The sequence below is a fragment of the Gorilla gorilla genome, chromosome 20 (genome assembly GCF_029281585.2).
Source record: "Gorilla gorilla gorilla isolate KB3781 chromosome 20, NHGRI_mGorGor1-v2.1_pri, whole genome shotgun sequence".
Lineage (NCBI taxonomy): Eukaryota > Metazoa > Chordata > Mammalia > Primates > Hominidae > Gorilla > Gorilla gorilla.
The window spans coordinates 45503595-45524799 of record NC_073244.2 but is presented as its reverse complement, the minus strand read 5'-3'; the positions used below and the strand labels follow the sequence as shown (position 1 = coordinate 45524799).

Sequence of the window (21205 nt, the reverse complement as noted above, 5' to 3'; positions counted from 1 at the left end):
AAGCAATTCTCCTGCCTTAGCCTCCTGAGTAGCTGGAATTACAGGTGCCTGCCATCAGGCCCGGCTAATTTTTTTTTTTTTTTTTTTTTTTAGTAGAGATGGGGTTTCACCATGTTGACCAGGTTGGTCTTGAACTACTGACCTCAGGTGATCCACCTGCCTCAGCCTTCCAAAGTGCTGGGATTACAGGCATGAGCCACCGTGCCCGACCGAGTTCTTTTTTTAATGGAAAGAATTTGACATTCCTGCAGTAGATATAAGGCAGCAGAAACAGAAACTGTGCAGGCATGTGTAACAAGAATGCAGATGCCATTTATTTGGTCCATAAGTATAGTCGTTATTTGAGTTTTACAAAACATCGAATATAAATAACCTGAAACTGTAACAATACACAAAAATTGGCTTCTTACACAGACATACCAGGCAGTACAAACTGAAAACTTGAGTAAATTAACATTGTTTTACATTAATATACATAGTGCCATTTAACATTTAAAAACAAGTTTCAATGCATAGCACTCGATACTTCTTTGAATCTGTTTCAATCAGTTAAGAGTATGAAAATGGTTAGATCTAGGCTAAAAATAATTCTTCTTCTAGCCAAAAATAAAGGCATAATATTTATAACCAGGTATCAACTTTACTAAACCACAATATTTTGAAACTATTAATGATACCTAAGGGTATTTACATTAAAAAGGCAACATGCATTGTGTTGTTTTATCTCATGACTGGTTATGCACACACTTTGTTCAAAGGGTTTTTAAAACTATATTCCTACTTTCAATACAGCATACTGCAATGTGTCTAACAGTTCTAGCAAAATGAATGCTTTCAAAGGGAGCAGAATCATTTTCAAGTCACTGGTGTCAATTTTTTCCCTTTGGAACAAAGGACATAACAATCTGGTTCTGCCCAGATAAACTAAGTAGTAAGAGGGTTCTGTTTAGAGGCATTTCTGTTCAATCTAATGCTATGACATCATCAAGCTCTTCCTTCTGTTCTATACGTGACCTCTTTGCACTGAGATTCTCTTTCTCATCTAATTTCCTCTTGCGGCTTCTCTCTTCTTCACTGACGTCGGCATTATTTGAAGAATCTTCTTCATCCGAATCAACTATGAGAACGTCATCTTGCTCTTGAGCTTATTTCAGAAAAAAGGAAAAAAGAAAATGGGTAAAAGTGTGGGAGTTACCTGTGCTCACCAGTATTTTCTATAATTGAAAGGTGACTCTTCTAATACACACCAGACTTAAGAATGGCTGCATTTTCACTTTACACATTATGTACTTCCATACTGTTTTAAATGTTTTATATAAGAACCTATTTATTTTCCAATCAAAACAAAAAATTGTGACAAGCATTATGTAACTCAAAGGACTCATTACACATCCTTGATTCTACCTCTACATTCTCCAATAGAAAAGCAGAGGGTACATATTCTAATAATGGTAGTAGAGGTAACAATAGCAACAACAATACAGCACTTACAATGTGCCAGGAACTGTTCTGAGCACTGTGCATATGACAACTCATTTAATCATCACAACCCTATAAAGAAGATCACATGATTATCTGCTTTCCAGGAAAGGAAACTCAGTGAATGACTTCCCAAGCTTACATAGTAGCAGAGGATGAAGCCAGGAACCATCCCCAATGCAGAACTGATACTAAAGGTGGTTTTATCTCCTCGTCCAACAAAATCAAAGGCAGAATACCTATCTTACTCATGGCTGTAACCTTGGAAACCTACCCAAAGTAGAGAATCAATAAATGTACACTTCAAATTATGATTTTGGAAAATCTACCAGATAGTCTCTTCCTCAAAGGAGGATGATGGACCTTTCTAATTTCAGTGAGGGGAAAAAAACAGGTTATGAACCAATGACCCAGGCCATAATCTCAATGTTCGTCTCCAAAATTCTCAAGAGAACATTAGAGCCAAGAGTAAACATATTCCAAAGAATGCCACAGACATAGGGTCAAAGAAATGAAAACAAAGAAGTAAAAATCTGGTAACCTTTAGTTTCCTAACTAAAGGAAGAAAGGGAGAGGAGTAAATATTCAAATCAGAATACAGTAAACAATCAGTTATTTGGAAAAATACCAAGCACCAGCACTGAAAATCCAGGGAAAAGGACTATACCCAAGTCATACTGGTGACAAGAAAACTCTAACATGCCTAAATTCCATACTTAACAAGCACCTGTTCACTCAAAATAGACAGATGCATGGATTTATTGCTCCTTAAAACAAGCATACAAAACCCCAACCTGCTACTACATAGGCTGACTTTGTGCACTAGTAAACTATCATTTCAAACTGTTAAAAACCAATTAACAAAAAATAACAAAGTGTTCCTATTTTCTGTAAGAAATTTCCATAAGAATTTCCCCCAGTCTTAAATGACTTGTTTGTTTGTTTGGAGCTGGAAGTCTCGCTCTGTCACCCAGGCTGGATGGAGTGCAGTGGCGCGATCCCAGCTCACTGCAACCTCCGCCTCCTGCCTCAGCCTCCCGAGTAGCTGGGACTACAGACGTATGCCGCCACGCCCGGCTAATTTTTTGTATTGTTAGTACAGATGGGGTTTCACTGTGTTGCCCAGGTTACTGTCAAACTCCTGAGCTCAGGCGATCTGCCCGCCTCGGCCTCCCAATGCGTTGGGATTACAGGCGTGAGCCACCATGCTAGGCCTTAAATGACTTTTTTTTTTTTTTTTTTTGAGACATGGTCTTGCTGTTGCCCAGGCTGCAGTGCAGTGGTGCGATCATGGCTCACTGCAGTGTCGAGCTCCTGGGTTCAAGTGAACCACTTCAGCCTCCTGAGTAGCTGAGACTACAGGTACATGCTACCATGCCTGGTTAATTTTTTTTTTTTTTTTTTTTTTGTAGAGATGGGGGTCTCTCATTGTGTTGCCCAGGCTGTTCTCCAACTCCTGGCCTCAAGTAATACTCCCATCTTGGCCTCTCAAAGTGCTGGGATTACAGGTGTAAGCCACCACACCCAGCCTTAAATGTCTTCATGGTTCATAAATTCAAAGCTCCATTACAACAATCAATACCAAACCAATACATACCTCTAGTAGTTTTATGGATTTATGGTCAATGTTCCTAATAATCAGTTTGTTTTTACTTCTGCTTGGTGGGTATTTAACAACCTGCTGGCTGGGGCCATACTCACCTGTGGAGGTGGAGGGCTGAGCTCCATCATCACTGCCATTGGTTATGCTTTTGGCAGCATCTTCAGCTTGTTTGGGCCCCACTTTTTCCGGGGCATCACCAACAACTTCAAATTCAACATCCTTTCCTAGGTCTTCACTGTAGGAGAATCACACAGGTCACTGCTATGACTATTTAGAAAGCAAAGGAGCACCAGAGAAATCCTGTTGTTCCTCAAAGCATACACTATGTACACACCAAATATGTGGATTCTAATTTTTTTTTAATTTTTATTTAAAAAAAAGTTAGAGATAGGGTCTCATAATGTTGCCCAGGCTGGTCTTGAAATCCTGGGCTCAAGCCATCCTCCCACCTTGGTCTCCTAAAGTGCTGGGATTACAGGCATGAGCCAACCATACCCACCTTGGAGTCTAATTTTCAAAGCACTGAACTTATAATAAAAAAGACGGTACACAACAAATTTCTGTGATAATCAAAAACTCTACATGCACTTTCAAATCAGGGCAAGGTTTTGGTTTTTTGTTTCTTTAAAACAGTAAATAACTTTTATTGCTAAAGCATAAAACTGGGTCCAAAGCTTGGTGGCCTAAAGCAACTCTTGGACATTATTTCTTCAGCTACGATGCCAAAAAAAGATTTCTACATCCTCTACTTACAATGTGATCTTTTTCTTTCTATTTTTTTTTTTTTTTTTTTTTTTGAGACGGAGTCTCACTCTGTCACCCAGGCTAGAGTGCAGTAGCGTGATCTCGGTTCACTGCAACCTCTGCCTCCCAGGTTCAAGCTATTCTTCTGCCTCAGCCTCCCAAGCAGCTGGGACTATAGGCGCGCCACCACACCCGGCTAATTTTTTTGTATTTTTAGTAGAGACAGGGTTTCACCATATTGGCCAGGCTGGTTTTGAACCCCTGAGCCTGTGATCCGCCTGCCTCAGCCTCCCAAAGTGCTGCGATTACAGGTGTAAGCCGTCGCGCCTGGCCTACAATGTGATCTTAACTATAGTAATGTGGTGTCTTATGGGCAGAACTACATGATTTCTGGGTCCCCCCATCTTTACAAGCTACACCATGCTTCTGTACATGAACTCCCAAAAACATCAAAAACATTTAAGTCAAACAAAAGACACACATGTTTTAAGGAGTGGGGTTCTGTTCCCAGAGAGCTAAAAAATATGATTAAAAACCCTAATTATGCCTCCTCTTTTAGATACCATGTGGTATTTCCACTTTATTGTACATGTCCTTCCACTTTTCTTTCACAAGTGAAAACAAGCATGCCACTTACATCTAGTGTCCAACTGAAGCAGGACCACTTTGACTCCATTATCTAACTGTGAAATACACTACTTACTAATAACTCACATTCAGTCCTTCCTGTCATTTTTTTTTTTTTTTTTCTGACATGGAGTCTCCCTCTCTTGCCCAGGCTGGAGTGCAATGGCGCAATCTCGGCTCACTGCAAACTCGGCTCCCCGGTTCAAACAATTCTCCTGCCTCAGCCTCCTGAGTAGCTGGGACTGCAGGCACATGCCACCACACCCAGCTGATTTTTGTATTTTTAGTAGAGACGGGGTTTCACCATGTTGGTCAGGCTGGTCTTGAACTCCTGACCTCGGGATCCACCCACCTCAGCCTCCCAAAGTTCTGGGATCACAGACATGAGCCATCGCACCTGGCCTCCTTCCTGTCATTTTATGCTTTTTATAAACAAAGTATGAAATGTAGTTCTCTCCAAATAACCACACCAACACTATGCATGTTTGTATACTCATGAAAATATTGACAAAATAACTGGACGCAGGTGGCAGCACCACTAAACCCTTTATGTTTGTTAGATGCTACCCATAAATCTCAAGTCAGGCACAGTTCCACCATGTCAATGATCATGAACAAAAATGCACCCTGGTCAACACATGAATATATCAGAATAGGGGGCCATGTCTATCTTAACTGTGCTATAGACTCAGGAATCTGTACAGACAATTCTTTTTTTTTTGAGATGGAGTTTTGCTCGTCACCCAGCCTGGAGTGCAATGACACAATCTTGGCTCACTGCAACCTCTGCCTCCTAAATTTCTGGGATTACAGGTGTGCGCCACCACCAGCCTTTGGCCAGGCTGGTCTCAAACTCCTGACCTCAGGTGATCCACCCGCCTCGACCTCCCAAAATGCTGGGATTACAGGTGTGAGCCACCATGCCCAGCCAGTGCAGACAATTCCCAATATTCTTTTGTTGTTGCCACAAAATCACAAACGAAATGATTTGTTTTATGGAAGAAATATTTCTTTTTTCTAGAGAACCTTGAAAAATAATTAATAATTTTATTCCAGTTCAATTACTACAATGAATTTGCCTCTGTTTAAACTATTCAAACACCTGGACTCTAGGTCTTTCTGATCAGCCACCACTGATGACAGTTACTCTTAAAACGTTTTTTTGCTTATTTCTTTTATTTCTGGTTTTCTTTTTTTTTTTTTTAAGTTGGAGTCTCACTCTGTCGCCCAGGTTGGAGTGCAATGGCGCGATCCCGGCTCACTGCAACCTCCACCTCTCGGGTTCGAGGGATTCTCCTGCCTCAGCCTCCCAAGTAGCTGGGACTACAGGCGCCTGCCACTATGCCCAGCTAATTTTTGCATTTTTAGCAGAGACGGGGTTTCACCGTGTTGGCCAGGTTGGTCTTGAACTCCTGACCTCAGGTGATCTGCTACACCCCGCCAATTTCTGAATCCTCAAATTTTTCTGTAGGTCAAACATCACGGAACTCAGTGACCAACTCAACCAAATGTACTATACAGTTTCAAATGAACAGCAGGGTTTAAGGATAAGAAAACACTTTTCCTCCATTTTGTCTAAAGTTTATATATTCAAATAATTTCTTACAATTAAAATATTAATAGCTCTTACCTATGAAGGATGTTGATCAATAAAGTATAGTCCTGGAGGAAGTCATCTGCTTGAAGCCGGCTGCCATTTCTAATTCCAAATTCTGACAACTTCTTGTGATTATTAGCTAGGAAACGTGAATAATTTAGATACTTCAGTTACATCTTCATAGAGCAGTCAGGTTCATTTTTTAAAAAGCTAAACCTCTGTTATGGGCTGAATTGTGTCCCGTTCACCAAAATCCAAAGGTTGAAACCCTAATCCCCAGTATCTCAAAATCTGACTGTATTTGGAGATAAGACTTTTTAAAGGAATGATTAAATTTAAATGGGGCAAGTAGGGTGGGCTCTAATCTGATCTGACTGATGTCCTTATAGGAGGAGGAAGGCAGGCACAGTAGCTCACATCTATAATCTCAGCACTTTGGCAGGCCAGGGCAGGATTGATTCCTGAAGCCCAGGAGTTACACAGTGAGGCGTGTGACTGCACCACTGCACTCCAGCCTGCTAGGCAACAGAGCAGCAATAAAAATTTTTAGGACTCTGTCTCCAGTCAATCAATCAATCAATCCCAAAATCTGGACAGAGACATCAGGGATGTGCACCCCTAGAGGAAAGGCTATGTGACACAACAGAAAGGCAGCTATCGGCAAGCAAAGGAGAGAGGTTTTAAAATAAAACAAACCTGCCAGCACCTTCATCTTGGTGTTCCAGCCTCCAGAACTGTGAGAATATAAATTTCTGTTGTTTAAGCCACCTGGGTTGTGGTATTTGTTATGGAGGCCCTAGCACCCTAAAACATTAAAACACTGGGAATTCAGTCTTAAAACACTTAACTACCGAAACTACTTCAGGGGGACCAAACTGAGAAATTCTGAAAACTTTTCCCCATTCAAATCAATTTTTTTTTAAGACAGGGTCTCACCGTGTCGCACAGGCCAGAGTGCATCCCAGACTTGAGCAGTCTTCCTACCTTAGCCTCCAGAATAGCTGGGACTACCGGTGTGCACCACCATGCCTAACTAATTTTCTTTTTTTTTTTTTTTTGAGACAGAGTCTCACTCTGTTGTCCAGGCTGGAGTGCAGTGGCACCATCTTGGCTCACTGCAACCTCCACCTCCCAGGTTCAGGCGATTCTCCTGCCTTAGCCTCCCGAATAGCTGGGATTAAATGCACCCCCCCCCCCTCCACCATGCCTGGCTAATTTTTGTATTTTTAGTAGAGACAGGGTTTTGCCACATTGGCCAAGCTTGTCTCCAACTCCTGACCTCAGGTGATCCACCCACCTCGGCCTCCCAAAGTGCTGGCATTACAGCTACAACGCCCGGCCTAATTTTTGTATTTTTACAAGAGATGAGGTTTTGCCATGTTGGCCAGGCTGGTCTCAAACTCCTGGCCTCAAGTGATCTGCCCGCCTCGGCCCCTCAAAGTGCTAGGATTAGAGGTGTGAGCCAGCGCACAAAGCCCAATTTTCTATATAATCTCAATTTTCAGTCTCCCCCCACTTTTTTTTGGCTTTTTAACATTTATTTCATTGTTTATAAGGAAAACGCTTAGAAAGCCTTTCCCTACGTTGACACCCAGAAAATACTAACAGTTTCTCCTAGTTCTTTTCCAGATCTGTTGCTTGCTTTACCATTTTAATCTACCAGGAATGCCCTTGGCATTCTTACCCAGATTTCCACCTCCAAGCCTTCTCACACATCTCCACTGACTGCAAACCTCTTGGAACCATCACATTCAAAAGGAAAACCAGTTAATGTGGGTTCACATTTTGGTGAATTAGCATCACCTGTGAAGTCTTGTGCTCGCCTAACAACGCTGCTAACATTGTAATGCTATTCCTCAACTGGGCTCCAAGTTCTGACTTTGCAAATCTCAAATCTATCACCTGCCTCTGCCTTAGTAAAAATCCCTCAATCCCCTCCTCCCTAATAGCTCCCTGCTACTCCCCTGTTTAAACCCTGGTGGCAGGTGGCAGTGAAATACTGCCCCTTCCTCTGGAGGGTAGGGGTCAAGGGAGAGAAGGAAGACACACACTGCACATGTGACAAGAAAGACTTCAACCTCACCACTGCTGCCAACCCCTCAGCACCCCAACTTCCAGTGAAACCAAATAATAGGCCACTCCCAAGGCAGTTTAGGTTGTTTCACAAGTTAACACCTTTGTAGACAGATGTTCATTCTGTCTAAATGCTCTCTTCTTTGTCCAGGGAGTCCTCACTACTACTTCAAAAACTGACCCAAGAGTACTCCCTCTCCTATTACTCCCCCTCCCTTTCACAAAGCTGAATATACTTTCCTTAGATTCGTACTGTGTACACACTCTTTCTAGTTTTCCTTGGACGATGCTCAATCCAGCTGTTGACAATCTCCCTTCTTCCAGGCTGCAAGGCACTTCAAGCCAAGGTCTTTTGTCTTATTCATCCCTGACTTATGAATACCCAAAACTATGCCTGTCATACAGGACTCCACACATATTCTGGTAAGTGCTGTCTCACCCTCCATACCACATGTATTCTGTACAGAAGGGTCACGCTGAAGCCATTGAGATTCCTGACCAGTTTCCATTTTTAAGCTAGCATTTGAAAGAGCTTGCAACAACTAAGGGACAGCATATAATCACAAACAAACATTTTTTTAAAAGTCAGCTGGCTAGAATGAGGCTTGAATACTCAAGTAGACTCCTAAAATAGAGCACCACACAGCCAAAACATGGCCTCCAATTACACATGACCTAATAGCCCAAAAAATTTCTCAACAAGCAACTACAACCAAGAAGAACCTTGACACTAAACCTGAATTTAAAGAAGGCTTAACATCTGAATCGCCATCAGGACCTCACAAAGTATGAATAAATGACCAATGGACAAATAGGTATGAATTAAGTCAATATACAGGGAAAACACAGGGCCTAGAACCTTTGAAAATAACAGTACACTGGCAAAAACCGGGACACGGAAAAAACGAGAACAGCAACTCAAGAAATGAGCTGCAAAAGTGACCAAGGAGGTATGGGATCACGAGTACAGTCTGAAGGAGGAATAACTACGATGCAATCCTTACTATGAAAGCTTCAACAGAATCAAATGTATTGTACCCTGTATAGCAAATGTGTTAGCAAAAGGGATGAACTGCTTGAACTTTTGAAAGGAAAGATCAGAAAGCCAAAACCGGGCACTGAATTTCAATAATCTTTCTGCTATATAGTAGGAACAGGCTACCAAGGCTTCCCCACTCTTGGAGAAAAATCTCCAAATGCCTTAGAACCCTACCCACTGTGATCTGACAGACAGAACAGTCTTCTCATCACAAGGTTAGCTCCCAGGATCCATGATATCGGCAAGGAGGTTCCCTGGAAGTGGACAAGAGCACTGCAGTCACTGAAAATGTCTGACATGGAGTTCCCAAACATGGAAGTGCGATGACCCCCAGCAATGTCACCTTGAAAGAGCACCTCCATGACCAAACACTGCCACTCTCTGCAATACTGAGTATCACATACAGTAAATGAATCAACTAATGTGCACTCTTCAAGCAGTCTCCTCAATGAGAGGAATGAATAAATACAATGTATGATACCTTCCGTCTCTCCCTCTTCGGAAGATATTAGGATTGTTCCTTTCCCATCTTCAATTTGGACATCTGGTGCTACCATAGCAAATTTTTCTTTCACTATCTACAAAAAAAAAAAAAAAAAAAAAAACGGATTCAAAATATTAACGTAGGTAATTAAAGATCATAAGAAATCCTAGACTTCTATAAAGGCTCTTACTTTCCCCTTCTATTTATTGGAAACCGGCGAAGTCACTCTTCAAGATCCCTTAGAGCAAGCAGGAAAGCTGTGGGGATTCACCTGAGTTCCATCCCTACATCTGACCACTGATGCAGATCAGATCCAACTTCATCCCAACAGGGGACTAGGAACTCCCTGGCTGGCTCTTGCTACTTTGTCTTTCCCTGCAGATTAGGTAGTGAGCTACACACACTTGACATATTTCATTTCAGTCTCTGTGCCAACCCTGTAATGGCAGGGGTTTGATAGATGGAATCAGTTCTCATTAACCTGACTCTCAGATAAGTCTCCCCGTTCCATGCATTTAGAGAAGTGATAATATTCTGTTAAATCCTACCAGCTCCTAAAAAAGAAAGAAGGAAAAAAGGAGGAACTCTCTATAGGTCTAAGAATCCTACAAATAGAGGAATAACCTTGAAGCTCAAGAATCAGGAGACACCAAAGATAATTATTTCCTAGAAAAGAAACTGGGGCAACCACCCACTGCTGTACCTGCCACTTCCTTGACCAAAACATAAGCTCAAATCAATCCATCCTGCCTAACCAGTTTCTGGAAGAAAGGCCATTCCCTATCAGGCAGCACTGTTATTTGAGAAGGGCCACTTCCTCCTCTCTCAAGAGGCATGTAAATATGTAGCATTATGATGGTCACAACCAGAGAACAACAGGAAGTGATCCCAAAGTGGAAAGTGACACTTTTGGGTCATAAAAAAAGAAAATCTCCCCTAATACACAAATCTAGACAATTTAACAGGAACTTAAGGACCAGACCATGTCCTAAACCCCCATTTCTTCCCTCGCTTCAGCTCCAGAGGTGAATCCAGGTGTGCAAATGCCCTATGTCCTCAGGGACTAACTTACCATATCAGAATCAGGTCATATTAGATAAGTGTGTACCACCACTTAGCCTCAACTCAGACCTCAGAAATAACAAACGCCCCCTAATTTGCTGGGAGTGGGCACTGTCCAACATGCAGAGAAACCAAAACTCTGCAAGTTACTTATACCCTTTAATACAAAGCTGGTAACTGGGGCTTTGCTCTACTGGAAATGCAAAGTTTGCACTGCATGCAAATACTTATCTGCTCACTGCCACAGTAAGGACCATTCGAGGATACCTGTTATTTGTCAAAAAATACAGAATTTACCCACTGCCTGGGAAGCAAAGAGCAAAGAAGTCCTCTGCTTGCTGTGATACTGTGCCACCACTGTGCTGCAGATTCCAGTCAAATACTCCTACTCCGTTCTGGGAATGTGAGGCACTTATTCTGGAACCACAGACAGAAAAGCCTGCAGGAATCCAGAAGGCAAAATAACCCAGGAAATCACAGCAACACATCTCTGCAGTTGGACCTTTTCAGAATCAGTAGCTAGTGTTTGTTTGTTATCACAGTAATACTGTAAAAGCAAAAGGAAAAGAGACCCAGGCCTTGCACTGACCTTGTCTTGTAAGGTGAGAACAGTCACTTTATGGACATTCAGCCGCACAGTCACCTCTGGCTTGCTGGCACATACGTAACAATTGGGGTTGGGAGGATCCAGTGCACAAGGCACAAGAAGCTTCTTTCTTGGGTTTGGTTGTTTATTCAAAAAAATCTTTGGAGGAGAAATAACAGGCAGAAATCAGAAACATGTGCTGTAATTTTATACACCATACAATCTAAAATCTCGTTTACCAGATATCCAATAAAAAATGACTTAAAAATTCCCGTCCAGATGGCAAAATGGATCAGGAAAATCATGACCTTTTTAGGAACCTGGTTTTTCAACCTTTTCTAATCAGCTAAAGGCTAGGCTTGCTAGGCTTGCTGAAAAGACATCTCCTTGTATTATATAAGACTCCGCGTTCTTCTGCAACCTGATTTGGCAAGAGTAAGGGCACAGGCATGTTCATCTGTGGTGCCATCATTGTATCAGCAGCTGGTGTCCCTCCCTGAGGCTATTCTTATCAAGCAAGCAATCTCCTGACAAGACCAACACATTAATTTCTCCAGTTAACGATAGTGCCTTTCACAGATGTCCAGAATCAACATCACTGCCTTCCCAAATTTTCTGATTAGAATAACATTTATATAATGAGGGAAAAAAATGTATTTCTGGCAGTATATGTACCTATTTACCATTTCTCTAATACTAAACAAAAAAAATAATTAAGAACCAAGGCAAATATACAAATTACACTGAAATTAAGAAAAGCTCCAAGCTCCTGCTTCTACTAAAGTTTAGAAAACACTAGCAAGATCCAACAGAAACAACAAATGTCAGAAGACAAGAAGCTGAGACACAAACCTTTATCTTGTGACTACAATGTAGTGTTGAGTCTGCTAAGAGGAATGAATTCTAAAGGAGTACTCTACGGATTCCCCTGAGAATACAGAACTAAATCCCTCAAGAGACACTAAAGCCCTCCTCTGTAAAATAGCTTCTCCGTACAATGAATACTGGTAGGTGGAAGGGCTAGAAGCAAACTGCCCAGGCCAAGCAGGCTACAGAGGGAGAAAGATTTGTTTGATTTTGGGCTTCACTGGGAAGGTAAGTGTGCTAAGGGAAACTGACAATAATAAAAGCAATTGCTACCACTATTAATACCTGGGCTAACATTAATCCAGGCTGGAATTCATTTGCAAATGTAAAAAAATGAAATCCAGATATATTACTATCTTTTTTCTTGAGGCAGAGTTTCGCTCTTGTTGCCCAGGCTGGAGTGCAATGGCGCGATCTCGGCTTAATGCAACTTCCGCCTCCCAGGTTCAAGTGATTCTCCTGCCTCAGCCTCCTGAGTAGCTGGGATTACAAACATGCACCACCGTGCCCAGCTAATTTTATATATATATATATATATATATATATTTTTTTTTAGTAGAGACCAGGTTTCTCCACGTTAGTCAGGCTAGTCTCGAACTTCCAATCTCAGGTGATCTGCCCGCCTCGGCCTCCCAAAGAGCTGGGATTACACGTGTGAGCCATCGTGCCCGGCCAGACATATTACTATTAATAGTCCAAGAGTGGCATGGAGCTAAGCAGGCAAAGAAACCGGAAGGATGTGATGGGAAATAACAGACATTTTAGTAAGTTCAGTAATTAGTACTGTTGGTGAGCTCAAAGGGATACTACAGCTTCAGGCTGCTATAAAAAAAATTTTAAAAATAATTTAAAAACTGGGTATCGGCCAGGAACGGTGGCTCACTCCTGTAATTCTAGCACTTTGGGAGGCCAAGGTGGGCAGATCACCTGAGGTCAGGAGTTCACGACCAGCCTGGCTAACATGGTAAAACCCTGTCTCTCCTAAAACTACAAAAATTAGCCAGGCGTGGTGGCACCCGCCTGTAATCCCAGCTACTGGGGAGGCTGAGGCAGGAGAATTGCTTCTACTTGGGAGGTGGAGGTTGCAGTGAGCTGAGATCGCGCCACTGCACTCTAGCCTGGGTGACAGAGCAAGACTCCATCTCAAAAGAAAAGATACCAAAAAATAAAGTTCTTAGAAATTAAAAATATAACATATATAATAAAAGTTTAAATAGAAAACTAAATCAAGATGGCAGACTGGGCAATTTGATTCTGTTCCTTCAAACTGAAATTTCATGAAAATAAAATATTTTAAGAGTGCATCGAGGCTGGGAGCAATAGCTCACGCCTGAAATCACAGCACTCTGGGAGGCTGAGGAGGGCGGATCACTTCAGGCCAGGAGTTTGAGACCAATATGGGCAACAGGTGAAACACTGTCTCTACTAAAAATACAAAAATTAGCCAGGTGTGGTGGCATGTGCCAGTAATCCCAGCTACTTGAGAGGCTGAGGCAGGAGAATCGCTAGAACCCAGCAGGTGGAGGTTGCAGTGAGCCGAGATCACATCACTGTACTCCAGCCTGGGTGAGAGCAAGATTCCACCTCAAAAAAAAAAAAAAAGAAAAGGAAAAAAAGAGCGCATCGGGCCAAGTGCAGTGGCTCACACCTGTAATCCCAGCACTTTGGGGGGCCAAGGTGGGAGGACTGCTTGAGCCCAGGAGTTCAGGACCAACCTGGACAACATAGCAAAACCCCATCAGTTTAAAAAAAAAAAAAAAAGGCCGGGCGCAGTGGCTCATGCCTGTATGCCTGTAATCCCAGCACTTTGGGAGGCCGAGGTGGGTGGATCATGAGGTCAGGAGTTCGAGACCAGCCTAACCAACATAGTGAAACCCATCTCTACTAAAAATACAAAAATTAGCCAGCGTGGTGGCATGCACCTGTAATCCCAGCTACTCAGGAGGCTGAGACAGGAGAATTGCTTGATCCTGGGAGGTGGAGGTTGCAGTGAGCCAAGATTGTGCCGCTGCACTCCAGCCTGGGCAACAGAGCTAGACTCCATCTCAAAAGATAAAAAAAAGTAAGTGTGCATCAATGACACTGTAAAATAACAGTACCATTGCAAACTAGATATTTTTTGAAATTTCTGAAGGTAAACAGGTCTTTTTATTTCAACGATAAAAAGGAGAACCTAAACAACTGTCAAAGTATTGGCTAGTATTTCCTAGGAAGCCTTCTTGAGCTGGTAAGAAAGCGAAGTGTCTGCAGACACAACATCGAAGGAAGGAATCCAAAGAGAACATCCAAGTAGTGTTAGTCTTAAGAGATACACCTACCCCACCCACCACTAAGGTAGGAACTCTTAAAATAGGAGACCCTTACACAAAGCAAGGACCTGAAAAGAGAGGAGAAAAATACTTTCTCCATAAAAATGATCTTAAACTTGGTGCTTAGTGGAGGGGGAGGAGTATCTTCCCACATAATTCATGACAATAACATAGGGCACGTGCAGGTTTGTGGTTTGAATACATAGGTATTGAAAATCCTAATTTAAAAGTGGTCCTGTATTGGCAGTGCCCCAAGCACCCAAATATAACCACAAATGCTCTTTGAAGAAATACATCTACAATGGGTCCCTAAAGAATTACCAGACACAATTCTAATACACATTCAGTTTAAAAAAAATCATAAACCATACAAGCAAATCACTACAAGAAATAGCAGAAATGACAGTAGACTCACCCATAAAGATCTCAGACATTAACATTATCAAAAACTATACAATAAAATTGAAAAGAATGACTCAATAGGAGAATGACTGAACAGGGGACTATAAAATGACCAAGCAAATTTTAAAACCCATATAGCACTCTCAGAATTGAAAAACAGTTGAAACATCTTCTTAGTATAAGGACCGCACAATGAATTTTTCCAAGAATTCAGTAAAATTGGAAATGTTAGAAGCAAAAGCAACTTCTTAATTTTTCCTTTTTGTTGCAATTTCCAGGAAGCTTAAACACACACTCACTTGGTAACCAGAAAAATTAGTTTTCCATTGCTTTAAACCAATTTTATTGTTTTCATTTTAAAAATTATCTGTTTAATGTACTTTTAATTAATGATTTTTTAAGGGGGGTTGCATAAAAATGCAAACAGAAATACTCACTGTTCTGCACTGGTCTATTTTTCCTGATAAAATCTTCAATCCTTCCAATACTATCAACCCAGCAATCACTGCATTAGTAGTAGCAATAGCAGGAATAATGTTCCCTGCCATTGCTGGGAAAAAAAAAAAAGGATGAGTATGTTTCACTGTTTAAAAAACAACTTCAAGGTTTGAGTGATACAACTTTAGTACAAATAACTTACATTTGATATCAAATCTACTCTTCATATTCATACTGAAAATATGCATCCTGAGGTTTGCAGCAGAGGTGACAAAATCCATTGCAGATGGGTCATCCTGCCAATAATTTAAACAATTTAACAAGTTTCTCCACAAATTTACTATTTTGAAGCATTACTTTCAGAACAATACTTTCACGTGTTTATAATACTGTAGACTTTTGACTAGAACAAGAGGGTGCTGAGGGAAAGACCAGTCAGCTAGGACCTCACAGTAGCATGGAGGTGGGTTAAGTAGGGGGTGGGGTCTCATCATCAGCTCCTCTGGTCCAGTAATGAGTCTGACAAGAACACCAAGAATCACCAGCTTCTAGGAACTCACTCCAGCCTAAACAAAGGCACCGGAGACTCAGTGTATACACTGGAATCTCAATTCCACTCACTGACAATGACAGCCTTTCCTGGGTCCACTCATCAGTAAAGAGAAGGTTGCTGGACAAACACAGAACCTGGGCCAAAAGACGAGCAATTTAAGAAAACTGTTTTAGGCTGGGCATGATGGCTCATGCCTGTAGTCTCAAGCAATTTAGTAGGTTGAGGCAAGCAGATTGCCTGAGCTCAGGAGTTTGTGACCAGCTCAGGCAACGCGGCAAAACCCCATCTCCACCAAAAACACAAAAAATTAGCCAGGCATGGTGGCGCACACCTAAAGTCGTCCCAGGTACTCGGGAGCCTGAGGTGGCGGGATCACTTGAACCCGGGACGCAGAGGCTGCAGTAAGCCAAGATCATGCCACTGCACTCCAGCCTAGGTGACAGAGTGAGACCCTGTCTCAATTAAAAAAAAAAAAGCTGTTTCATTAACACTTCAGAAAAACCTGGATGACTCTTTTTCACTCCCCTTTGCCAAACTCTCTTCATATGCACCACTCTCTCATATATGCTGTTTCTTCAAATAAGGCAATACAATCCAAGTTTTTCCTGTTACAATTTGTATTTTTCCTGAGACTATATCCTAGTCTGTAGATTTCAGCAAGGCTTCCTGCTTTGAACTGAGAAGATATCACCCTGGTCTAAAATTCAGAGGCATCACAGAACAGAAGAAAAAATATTGAGAGCATAGTTCTTTATGTACTTATTGGTTGGCTGTGAATCCTCAGGCAAGTCAAATTCCCTGAGTCAAAATCTCTTAATCTATTAAATAGGGGAAATTATATCCCCATCTCATAAGATGTGGTGAGGACTAAGAATACTGAATACTCAACACAGTGTCTTCCCTAAGCAGCTGTCTTATCACACCCATTACATGTGGACTTTACTCAAGAGGATAACAATTCCCACTCCAAGGGCTCTTTATTTAGCCTCTGTGCACTAATGAAACTTCCCAAATCACTAGCATAACAATAACAATGAAAATATGAAGTTACCCTTTAAATATCACAAAACCCAAGAGACTAATGTTTATAAGAATCCCAAGAATCTAAATATACTAGCTTCATTTTAGTGTATTTAGATGTCTGATTCAACCAAAGTTTCAAAATCTGTACACACAAATTTTTCTTAGGTTTCTAAAATTGGCCTTTATGCCTTAAGACCCATGACTAATCTTTACCACCACAGGAACATACAAGCTTTATGAGATGAAACAGTTTTAGCCACAGAAAATACTGATTACAATTAAAATTAAGTAAAATTAGTTCATAATATCAAATCTCAAAATATGACATAACTGCAGAGTACTATTAAATATGATTTTAACTTCTAAGAATAATTACATCTCATTTTTGTACCAAGAGCTCTGTCTTTCAGACCTCTGAAATAGTAATGACTATTTCAATTCAAAGACAATCTTACTATTTTCAAGGGCAAATCAGGCCAATGAGATGTTTTCTCCAAATGATTTTATGACTTCTATGAATACATCTACTCTACACAAGAAACATTTCACTTTAATATATTCACGTTATTTTTCTAGTCAACATAATTATAAACCCTGAACACATCACTAGAATCCCAAATGAAGTTTTATGATATTGCTTGAATTCATGTACAGAAAATTCAGCTCCATACAGCAATTAGAGCTGAAAATATCCAAGCCAAATTCAATATATTTCCTCAAAATCTAGTAAATATTCAAAAAATGACTAGCTTCTATTACATCTCAAGAACTAAAACACACTTTTGACATGTAAGTACTTGTCACACATTGTCAAAACGAACCTTATCCCATATGAGCTCAGCTCCATCCCCCTTTTCTGCTAAATGAACTCTCAAAGTCTCGATGCTCTTTGAAAAAAGACGTGCATAGCTCTTTACATCTAGAACCTGCTGGTCTTTCAGGCCTAACTGGGGTTCATTCTGTTGATCTGATGCATTCGTTTCTTCTCCTAAAGAAAAAAAATATATATTAGAAATTTCACTAATTAACATCATTCCTCTACTGTGCTCTGTTTAACAAGTTCAATCCCCGACCATTAAGAAATCAAATATGAAATAAATTCCATTAAAATAATTATCATGGGGCCAGGCACGGTGGCTGACGCCTGTAATCCCAGCACTTTGGGAGGCCGAGGCAGACGGATCATGAGGTCAAGAGATCAAGACCATCCTGGCTAACACGGTGAAACCCCCGTCTCTACTAAAAATACAAAAAATACGCAGGCATGGTGGCGGGTGCCTGTAGTCCCAGCTACTCGGGAGGCTGAGGCAGGAGAATGGCGTGAACCCGGGAGGCGGAGCTTGCAGTGAGCCAAGATCGCGCCACTGCACTCCAGCCTGGGCGACAGAGCAAGACTCTGTCTCAAAAAAACAAAACAAACAAAAAAAAAAACAACTGTTAAACCTGAGATAGGAAAGGTACAAGACCACCTCAGTACCTCATAGGATTACTGGGAGATTTGAAGATATAATGTAGATAAGATGATAAATAAGCATTAGGCCCAGCACCTAGTGAGAATGAGAACTCAGTAAGCGGACACTACTAGAGTCATAATTAAATGTTTGATAACTATCCCTGATTGTTGAGAACTGCTCCAAATGATATCCCAAGTCTCCCGGGATCTTTTAAGTTTCAATGGGTGCTATACTGCTGTGCATAAATTAATCCTAATACAGTTCAGATAAAGGAGAGACAAGAAGTGTTAAAGGGGAGTGGGATGAGAAAGCAGCCACTACAAGTTTTCCTACATTTAAAATTTTAAAATATGCTGGGCACAGTTGCATACAGTCCCAGCTACTCAGGAGACTGAGGGAGGAGGATGCCTTGCGCTATGACAGCCTGTGAACAGCCACTGCACTCTAATCTGGGCAACATAGCAAGACTATGCCTCAAAAAACTTTTCATTTCTAAACATTAAAAGAATTTTAAATTAAAAATATGTTTCTAGATTAAATCTTAAAGAGATAATCACAAGGGTACAAAGGTGTACATAAATAGGCTAGGCGTAGTGGCTCACGCCTGTTATCCCAGCTACTTGGGAGGCTGAGGCAGGAGAATTGCTTGAACCCAGGTTGCGGTGAGCTGAGATCGTGCCACTGCGCTCCAGCCTTGGCAATACAGCGAGACACGGTCTCAAAAAAAAAAAAAAAAGATATACATAAATATATAGCGATTTCAAAACTTTATTTCAGGGAAAATACAAAAACACTACATGTTAATAAGAGACTAGTTAACTATACTGACTGACAAAAGCAAGTCAGAGTTTATCAATAGTGTGATTCCATTTACGCAGTGTATACACAAATGCCTGCATCTGCGTGCATAGGGCGGACCACCAGAACACTCCTGAAAATGTTATTAGTGGCTATTTCTGAAGTGTGGGACTTCAGTGACTTTTGTTCTTCGTATTTTTTTGCACTGTTTGAATATATGAAGACATATCATTTTCAAGCAACAACAGGGCTATACAAAGACTTTACACGAGGATATTTCCAGCTTAGGTGTTCCAAGACTAAAATGTATTCTTTACCTTGACTTTGTACTTCAGCCCAGTCCAACGGAACTGGAGGTTTCCTTTTCCGCCATAGTTTGTCCATTGTCAACAGATACCTGATGTCATCTTTAAAAAGCTTACAAAAGAAAGACAGATCCCATGAACCCTATAATCCCTAATTGATAAGATACAAGAAAATGTCATTGCTGATCTATTATATTACACTATGAAATCTGATTTAAAGATACGTGTCATATACCAGCAGCATAACAATTTTCAAAAGAAAAAACATTTGTAAAAGGAAGTTCTAACAGAATCTCTACATTGAAAACAGCGAAATGCAGAAGTGCTCTGAGGAATGCAGAGTAAGGGAGCCCTGAACTGCCAACTGCCCCTGCCTTCCTAAGTCACCTCTCCAAAAGCTCCCCTAAATTTAGCTCCAAAGATCAGTCTGAAGCACAATCATACAAATAAATGTACACATACAAATAAACGTACATTATGTAGTTGTAAATAAATGCACAACTACAGACAATCACTGAGCCTAGGGATGCCAGTCAGCAATGCCTCCAAGCTCATGGGGACATGCACACAAAGTATACAGATTTTTAAACTAAAGTGCTTCACAACAGAAATTCTGAACTGCGATATCTTTAAAATGTGCCCTCCCCTCCAAAAATAACCCACAGAAACACGAACAAAAATAAAATGTAAAAACCCCCAAACACACAATTATTACAAAAACAAAAACATTACAAGTAGATTGCAAAACTATCATATGAAAAGATGTGTTAGAACTTCAAGTGATTTTAATATTTTTTCTTTTTCCTTATCTGCATTTTCTATTGTTGATTAATTTATTCAACACATTTATTGCTGGTACCAGGTAAGAACAGAAATTTGGCTATATTTAAAAATCACATCCATTTCTATCAAAATATACTTAATCCATCAATACTAACTGAGCATCCTTAATCTTTAGAGAATAAGCCAAACATACAAATAATCAGAATACAATTTAGTGTGAATATCACAAAGCCTTGAGTAAAGTAATATAAGGATTTCTGGCCAGGCATGGTGGCTCACACCTGTAATCCCAGCACTCTGGGAGACCAAGGTAGGTGGATCACGAAGTCAAGAGATCAAGACCATCCTGGCCAACATGGTGAAACCCCATCTCTACTAAAAATACAAAAATCAGCTGGGCGTCGTGGCGCGTGCCTGTAATCCCAGCTACTCGGGAGGCTGAGGCAGAAGAATCGCTTGAACCTGGGAGACGGAGAGTGCAGTCAGCTGAGATCGCACCACTGCACTCCAGCCTGGCAACAGAGTGAGACTCAGTCTCAAAAAAAAAAAAAAAAAAGATTTATATTTTATCTAAGAAATAAGGAAAGAGTCTCCTTGTGACAGCAACATGTGAAATGGGTACAAAGGCAAGAAGATGAATCCACTATGACTTGGGTAACAAATGTGGCTGGAAACATTTTGTAGAGGATCTTGAAGGCTTGAACCAACAGTTTTCTAAGCCTAAGCTCCATCTCTTTTATTCAACTATTACTAAATATCAGAAGCCCCTCAGATTTCTGTACTGAACCATCTTTTCATTCTGTCCTCTGTGGTGTATCATGTCCATTTCCAGTAGTTAACCACATCTATAAAACTAGGAATCCCAACCATATCCCTAGTTGAAACCTCTCTACTTATCTACAAAACCACTTCTCTAATGTTCCAAAACAATCTCAAATGAGTTCAAAATTGATTATTATCACCTTCTCCTACCCTCCCC

The 21205-nt window shown here is 40.9% G+C and overlaps 1 protein-coding gene across 4 annotated transcripts in view; it reads right to left on the bottom strand.

The window, feature by feature from the left end:
• Positions 1 to 292: 292 nt before the first annotated feature.
• The window catches only part of UBA2 (ubiquitin like modifier activating enzyme 2), a 41440-nt gene continuing 20527 nt past the window's right edge, over positions 293 to 21205 (bottom strand). For all 4 annotated transcript variants that reach the window (XM_055368921.1, XM_031004097.2, XM_031004098.3 and 1 more), the window contains 9 exons: positions 19456 to 19555; positions 17708 to 17874; positions 15513 to 15606; positions 15310 to 15422; positions 11298 to 11453; positions 9644 to 9740; positions 6084 to 6189; positions 3181 to 3317; positions 293 to 1144 (listed from right to left, as the gene is read on the bottom strand). In XM_055368921.1, coding sequence (XP_055224896.1) covers positions 963 to 1144; positions 3181 to 3317; positions 6084 to 6189; positions 9644 to 9740; positions 11298 to 11453; positions 15310 to 15422; positions 15513 to 15606; positions 17708 to 17874; positions 19456 to 19555 — 1152 coding nt within the window. In that variant the 3' untranslated portion in view covers positions 293 to 962. The remainder of the gene's footprint in view (positions 1145 to 3180; positions 3318 to 6083; positions 6190 to 9643; positions 9741 to 11297; positions 11454 to 15309; positions 15423 to 15512; positions 15607 to 17707; positions 17875 to 19455; positions 19556 to 21205) is intronic.